At 27.0% G+C, this 8,846-nt stretch overlaps 1 protein-coding gene across 1 annotated transcript; it reads left to right on the forward strand.

Annotated features, from left to right (window-relative positions):
- The first annotated feature begins 1,247 nt into the window (after positions 1 to 1,247).
- LOC136975034 (monocarboxylate transporter 12-like) lies at positions 1,248 to 8,028 on the forward strand. The gene is made up of 5 exons (XM_067270025.1): positions 1,248 to 1,722; positions 2,624 to 2,957; positions 3,580 to 3,856; positions 3,934 to 4,315; positions 7,595 to 8,028. The coding sequence occupies exons 1-5, from the start codon at positions 1,248 to 1,250 to the stop codon at positions 8,026 to 8,028; spliced, it is 1,902 nt and encodes a 633-aa protein (XP_067126126.1).
- The last annotated feature ends 818 nt before the right edge of the window (positions 8,029 to 8,846 follow it).

An 8,846-nucleotide genomic window follows, 5' to 3' on the forward strand; every position in this document is an offset into this window, starting at 1 on the left:
AGTACTTAGTGGCTTAAAGAGGTCAAAGATGTAGAAAGTACAAGATAGCATTAGTGTTTCTGATGGAAGAGATTATTGAACATCCAGGTCAATGGTTTCTGTTTGGTTCTGACTTTTCACTGAAGACTTTTCACTAGGATTAATAGTCATTAAAAATTTTATTATCTTCCTAGTGTCTAAGCTTGTTAGATGAATTTCTCTCATGATAATTAGTATCTTAAAAAAATAATTAAAAAAAAATAGAAAAGTAAACTTTATCTTTATTTTCTTATAAATTTATTTTTATTATTATTTAATTAGTCTTTTAATTAATTTAATTATATATTAAATACATATAACTTGTATAAAAACGATATATATTGTTTTATATACAATAATTATAAGTTAAAATAAATAACACAGATGATACTTTAAACTTATCATTATTTTATTTAATTCATTAATTAATTAACTTGATTAAGAATTGTTTTATCTAACAAACTTTCTGTCTTGATAATTTCTTTTAGTTATTTTTAATAGAATATAAATATAGTATTTTAATACCAAACTGATTTAATTCGAGTGATTTATTTAATATAAATTTTAATAAATTATCAATTTAAAAGTGTTAAATAACAGTAAATGATTAAGTTTTTTTAATATATATACAAAATTTATTCTCTATATTTACGATAAATTCTTTCTACTTGTACTTAAGTTAAACCTCTAATTATCTTTATTATTGCCTTACACTCTTACGAGTACGCCCTTTTAAATATGAAAGACATCGAGAAATTTTTCCCTGTTTTGCTGTATTATTTTTGAATTTTTGTACATAAAATTTTATTATAAATTATTATTGTTCCCTTTTAAGTAAATAAAAATATCAATAGAATCCATTTCGATTTATTTTCACGATAGAATAGTATTTGTAAAATGTCATATAAAATAGGTCTAAGAGAATTTGTTGTATAACATACATTAAATTATAATAAATCTTGTTAGGATAATAAATAATAAATTCATTCAGAGGCCCTGTTGGTTAGATACAATGAACCGCACCCAACAAACACTAAGACGTTTATTAGAAAAATAGAATATGATAATAATAAAAGACTAATTTATTACACAATTCAAAATTTTCAACAACCAATAATATTTAAGTTAGAACCGTGATGCAACACGGGATTTACCTACACGTGCCAGTACCACATTGATAAGAGAAGACGATCGAAAAATTCAAACCTTTGCATCTATTTACAAAAGAAATGTCTGCACCTAACCATATATCATCGTCCGAAAATGAAGATAAACGTAATTCAAATGTCGAAATTAAAGTTCATGGATCGCATCTGAATGTTCATCGTCATAATAGATCCAAGTCTTTAACTATAAATGAGAAATCTTTCGAAGTCACAACTTTTCACAAGTCTTCAACGATTTCTTTTTTGCCAACGTATGAAACTAGATGTAGAAATTGCAAAAAGAATTATTTATCAAGTATGGAATCGAGTTTAAGAGGATCGACAAATTTAACTCTGTCACAAAGTTGTATATATTATCCTAGTGATGCTAAAATATCTACTATCAGACAACATTATTATCCCGAAGGTGGTTGGGGGTGGATAATTTGTGTGTGCGCCACTTTAGTGCAGTGCATAATTGGCGGTTTGTATTTCTCTTACAGTTTCTTACTTCTTCAAATACTAGATCAATTTAATGGCGTCAATGTTATTGAAGCAGGTATTTATCTTTATAATTTTACCTCCTTTTTTTTCCAAGTAGCAACTTGATAAACTTAATTGCTTTTATATACTAACTTTTAAATTAATCAATGGCTTTTATTAAATACATTTTAATAAATATTTTATGATTTATCTTTGCAGTAGAGTTATAAATTCTCTTATAATATATTGCGCTTTTTATTCAGGTTATTTTATTAAATGTTTTTTGGTTTAGAATAAAAAATTACATTGAGTAAGAACGAAAATTCTATAACAAATGGAAATCAAGAATGCAAGAAAGAAATGAGAATAGATATCCGTCTACGTCCTGTTTTCATTCGTCACAGGACGTTGGCAGTTCTTCAATCTTTCATAAAACATAAAATTCTTAGGTCAGTGAGGTTATATAAAAATACGCACAAATCATATATAAATTCAAGAAATATATTTTAAAATTTCACTACGTATTGAATGTACACTTCTAGTTGTTGTTTCGAATCTAAGAATTTAAATAATTCTACAGTTTATCTTACATCTAATTGAAAATCACTCGTTTTACTTAAGGACGATTAATCGAACTGATCATTAGAAATCAATTTAATTTTATTGATTGTTGGAATCATCAAAACGAAGAGTCGGTCGTTGAAATAAAAACAATGCATTCTTTCTAGAGTTCATTGACCCTATTCTTAATTAGCGACAGGTGGGATTGAGGGTCTCTTATGCGACTCTACTTGACACTCCACCCATTCCCTAAGTATCAGATTAGATTAAAACAAAAGACATTACGATAGTAAAAAGAACTGAACAAATTGAATAATTAGTAAATAGAATAAAAGTTAACGACTTTTATTATGTTAAAACATTATAAAAAGTTTTTACGAGTGTAATAATATAATATATATTTTCTTAAATTTCAGTTATTCTAGGAGCAGTATCGACTTCCGTATCTCTGATTACATCACCCGTAATATCTATTCTATGCCATAAAAAGAGTACCAGATTGGTTGCAATTTTAGGAGGTTTAATAACAATTTTAGGATATTTATTCACATCTTTCGCTTTACAGTTTCATCAACTGTATTTTAGTTATAGTGTCGTTGTTGGATGTGGAATCAGCATGATTAGAGATACGTCCACAATCATGATCAGTCAATACTTCAAGAGGAAAAGAGAACTTGTAGAAATTATCATCTTTTCCGGAATGGGTTTAGGAATAATTGTGATGCCAATAATCCAAACGGAAAGCGTAACGTAATTCATTTTAAAATATTCTTTAAAATAGTGGAATTGATATAATTTATTCAAAAATATATACAGAAATTTGAATTTTTGATAAAAGTTTCTTATTCGTTCGAGCGTAACGATTTAGAATTTGTTAAACATCTGCTGGCATTAATTTCCTTTACTGAAAATAATGTAGAAGTAGTGTTTGATGCTCGAATGGATATAAATGGAAATTCTTGTAAAGTTACATGAAGTCAATAGAAATAAATTAATATGCTCCGTTCGTAATCTCGAATGCATACGGTTGTTAAATTCGTGACAGATGTACAAATACTACGAAGAAAAATGTAAAAATTAAGATCTTTAAATCTATAAAATCATATAAACTTAGTTTATTTTAATATAAATTTCCTTCTAAAAATAAATAAATAAGTATGAATTTTTATTTAATTTAAAGGTAGATCGATTCTCATCAACCTCAATACATTAATGATTTCATACGCGTTACTTGTCAGTAATTAATAATAGTTATTTTACAATAAACGTATTGATAAAGTTCTTACATTATTTATTTAAAAAAAAATAATTATGTAGCATTAATAAAATAATAAATAATATATTTATTATATATAATTTCTTTGTTAAAAAGGAAAACAAATTGGAGAATTGGCTTTAGTATCATCTCGGGTCTAATGATGATATCTTGCCTGTTGGGTATATTTTATCGTTCTGCTTCACTATATCATCCACAAAGAAGAGCCATTCTTCACTTGAGGACAATTCAGGAAACCACTTGCAATGGTGTTAAAAATAACAATGCTATTTCTCTTTTAAAATACATTCTTGTCAGATCGACGACAGTAAAAATATTACTTCTAGGAAATAGTTTAATCGCTTTTGGAAGTATGGTGCCATTTTATATATTTGTAAGTATCTCCTATCGTTATTAATCTATTCTATTAAGTATCTTAATTAATATTATACTTAAATTTTGTATGAGCAGAATCTAGAACTCGAAAGAAATAAACTAGACACAGGAAATAAATACGTTCTACAGATTTTGCTTGGGATTTCTTCAATTTTAGGTAGTTCATCGTTCGGATTGATCATCGTCCGAAACAGTACTCAGTGTATGATATCTAGACAATACCTTTGTCAATTAGCATCGTTAATGATCAGCTTGGCTTTCTTAGCCTTTACAGTTCTTGAAGATTTCAACGGATACGTATTATTTTCGTGTTTTTATGGCTTTTTCTATGGCGGATATTATTATTCCATAAAAATGTGTGTGTTAGAAAAAGTTCGAGCAAGAAATTTTGTTCGAATCTGGGGACTTATTCAGTTGTGTCAAGCACTTCCCATCTTTATCGGAATATCAACTGCAGGTAAATAAAGAAAAAATTGGATTATTACTTATTTTTAGGTGTTATTTTAAGGAATTATAAATTAAGATTATAATGTTATTCTAAATTATTGTATTTGTATATTCAGTGATGATATTATGCTTAAGAAAACTAAGCTTTTGTCTATGGTTTCTTTCTTTCAGGGTCACAGTTATTAAAATATGGTAAATCTATTTAACATTTATAAAAATGTATTTGTCCTTTCATTCATGGTTTTCATCTGCATTTATCTGTATTTAACATTTTAAAATATATAAAATTATGTAATAATAATTTTTACATATTAGCAATAGAAATAATTTGGTTTCAATTTTATATAGGGTGGCCCGATGTCAATTAACTGTTGTAAAAACTAAATTGTTGTCTTTATTACATACTTCGCAAACATCATCCAAATTGAAATACCTCTTATTTAATATACAAATTAAAACGCTTTGATACACTTTCAAAAACTGATGACTTGTAAAAATTGTTGGATTGCTTACAAAATTCACGGTTACATGGCTTTTTGGCCAGTTTATATTTATTTAAATACATTAATTTGTTATACTTTTCTTAAAATATTTTACACATTTGTTAATTCGTTAATTAATCTTTTATAATGCATAAGGCTATGGATGACACACAAAGATATCATACATAAAATCTTATCATTTATCATATTTAATGCATCAAGTTCGTAGTATAACACTATTTAATTGATTAAAAGATTAATGATATTAATTATAAAAAAATATATTAAAATATTTTGGCATTTATTTAAAGCAAGATAATAATTAAAGTAATTATTTAAAATCGAGATTTAAATGTCTCCTGTTTTCTTTTCTATTATTATCATCATCATCCTTACATTCCATTGGCATCTGATGCCATTTTCACCATTCTTTTCACCACTCCTCTCTGTCAAGAGCACAGTGAACCAGCTCCTGAATACTATTCTTGCACCATTCCTTTATGTCATCCATCCGTTTAGTGTGGCCTGCCTCTTTTATTTGTCCCCTCCACGATTCCAAGAATTATGATTTTGATTTCTCTATTGTCACTTATTCAACATATATGATCAAAGAGGTTAACTTTCCTATCGACGACCAGTTGAAATAGTGTTTTCTCTGGTGGGACTAATAGAATTCGTCATTAGTGAGCAGTATCATGCCAATCTAATTTAGCTAGGTTCCTATAGCATTTTCTGTTTTACGGCAATTTATTTATTACACTTATATGAATTATGAGATTATTAAGAAACAATTTCACGTTTAAATGTAACCTTTAGTAAGTTAATTGAAAAATCCTCAATTTTATTTCTTTAGCATCAATAACATTAATGTCTATTTTCTGTATTTGCAGAAGATACACTTAAAATATGAAATGACCCTCCCTCCTTAAAAAAAATCTAACGATTTTTTGTGAGGGTGCAAATGTACTATCAAAAATTCAAGGAATGTAACAGTAGAAAAGAACCTCACAATTTATCTACGACACTATCCTATTATCAATCCATAACACTGTAAAAAAAGTGTATTTTATGCAAATACAAAAGCTACAGTTTGTCATTTTTATTGAAAATAAGAAGATTGTAGAAATCACCATATCCAAAACGAGCATTATCAAAAACAATGTACAAAGTCAAATTCGCATGCCATCAAAGACACCAAATCACCACTAATGCATTGTTCTTGAATTTTATTTTAATTACGGGGTAATTCTTATCCCATATTTTACTTCGTCGTTATTTTACAGTATGTTAGATATAAATAAAATATATATATATATATATATTAAACAGCATATAATAATATATATAAACAGCATAAAATTAATAAATACGTGAGAAGTTCGAATGAGATACCTGACTTCTTGTTTCTATTGCTAATGGACTGACTAAGAAGCTACCATTTAATCTAATATTATTACCTGAATAAAACTTGTAATGTACAATAAAACCTCGATTTAATGGATTAATTCGGACGAGACGGTGTCCATTATATAATAAAGTAGGTTTTTCCAAATGTGTGTGTTAAAAAATTGACAAATTAGTTAGTTTATCTGTTTTTATTTATGTAGATACGTATGTGTAATTAAGATTAAGTATGTATGAGAAATTTAATTTTACAGAAAAGTTTTCTCTATGTATTATTGCTTATATACTCGCCATAGTTATGAAACTGTAATAAACAAGTATACACAAATAAATAATGTTTATAGGAGCAGTGACTCTTGAATTTAAAAAGAACCCGTTAATTTAATTACATATAAAAAGCATTTTAAAATTAACAGGGTGATATTTTTCTATAAGACATACGGACCGGAAATTTTGTCCGTTAAATCGAGGTTTTACTGTATTTTTATCGTAAAATTTGCAAATAATAAATGCTGCTATTATTAGAATATCACATGATATTTGTAATATTTTAGTAACAAATGATAAATTCTTTCCAAAACTAGCACAAGAAAATTTAATTATATTTTATTTAATGAGAACAAATAAATAATTAAATGGATTCCACTTATATACATAATATTGCACATTTAATATAATATTTTATAGTGTATAGTTATCTATTATAATATACTATTTTATATTTATGTATGTAACCATAAAAAATATTTTTTTAATGATATTATGTAAAATTTTCATATAATTTAAGGGTGGTGTATGTTAGAATAAAATTATTGAAAATTCCTTTAAATTAAAATAAAAAATGTAGTAAATTGTTTAAATAGTGACCATTGATATAGTGGCCCTCGTTATAGAGAATGATTTTTGAGAGTTTACTATATCGAAAGTCTACTGTACAGCAAATTACACTACATCGGGTGATGTAGCGAAATGTGTTATGTTCTATATAATACATTAACACGTGATTTAATATATATATATATAATATAAAACATTAATGCGTTTTACACATATTTTAACATGTTATATTATACTTTATGTTAGTATGTTCACATTATAACCTACAGGGTATCCCATTCAGGGATGGCTCTTTAAAATTCTGAATAACTTTGCAACACGTGCACGAAATACAACTCAAATTTCATACAGAATTGCATGCCATAAATAGAGCAAGAGTAGCCATACAGCTCATGTCAGTATAGAAGAGATCCACTCTTTTTTTTTTTTTTTTTTTTTTAGTTTGGCATTCCGGAGTTATTTGCAATTTTAAAGGGTCAACCCCGTGTAAGACACCTTGTATTATGTTATACACAATATATTTATATGTATTTAATATTTATATATAATTTCTTTTTGTTTTTCAGCATATTTAAATCAACAATTTTCAATAAAAACAGGTTATTACTTCTGCTCCGGAATAATATTCCTTGGTACTTTATTATTTTTCTTAATTGATATGAATAAATCAAGAAAATCAAGTGGTAAACGAAGCATAAGTCAACTTCTTAATAAACGTTTATCAATTCAAGAATTAAGCCAAAATTCAATTTATCACAACAGAAATTTAAATTTAACATTTAGTGATTGCAGCGATTTCAATAGACAAGACTTAAATTCAATCTCTTCAGTAAATAAATATCATTCAGATATTCAATTAAATCTTATCGATTCTTGTAATAAAGGAGAAAATGATTTAATGATTAATGAATATAAAAATAATTCTAAAAAAGAAAAGAATAATTTAGAAAATAAATGTTCGACGGAAGTTGTTATTGAACCTCCGAGTGATGAAATTTAAATATAATTCATCACATTGCAGGACTGGATTTAGACTTGTTGCGGCCTTAAGCTATAAATATGAGGCCTTCTCCCTCCACTAAATAATTATGAATTTAAAAATGAGGCCCTAAACTGTATCCTCGTAGCGTCAGCTAGGTCCCTCGAGAGCTGTCGGTGTTAAGACCATTTTGAGTTCTCCTTTCGGAGACCCTGCTTATACAAATAACAAATAACATAATGATATTAAAGTAGAATAATAATCTAGTATAAATGTTAGCCCATGGAAAACGGACCATTTCTTAATTTTTCCTCTTTGGTGGACCCCCTAAAGCTCACGGCTACACCCCACTCTCTTAGGGCCTGGCGTAAACCTTTAAATTGTTTAATTTATTTATAAATGTGGCTCTGACTTATTAAATATTTTAATTTAAAATTTATATAACGTGATTTTAATTAAGTTTAGTTATATTTCAAGAAATATATATATATATATATAATTTTTAAATGAAATATAATACAACACAACAAAAATTACGCGATAAATGATTTAATTAATGGTTAATGTTATCTTAGGTAGCCAAGATGGCGGCTCGTCTCTGAAACAGTGGGATGCATGTACTAACCTAACCTAACCTATTCTAATAAATTACCATAATTATTGCCAACCAATATTAGAATAGGGGTAATTTTTAGAATAGGTTAGGTTAGGTTAGTACGTGTCTCCCCACTGTTTCAGAGACGAGCCGCCATCTTGGCTACCTAAGGTAACATTAACCTAATTAATTAATTAATTTTTATTAAAGAAAATCTTTAAAATGTTCTAAAATTAAAGAGAAT

This window comes from Centruroides vittatus, unplaced genomic scaffold (assembly GCF_030686945.1).
Source record: "Centruroides vittatus isolate TY-2023 unplaced genomic scaffold, ASM3068694v2 contig_361, whole genome shotgun sequence".
In the NCBI taxonomy this organism is placed as follows: Eukaryota; Metazoa; Arthropoda; class Arachnida; order Scorpiones; family Buthidae; genus Centruroides; species Centruroides vittatus.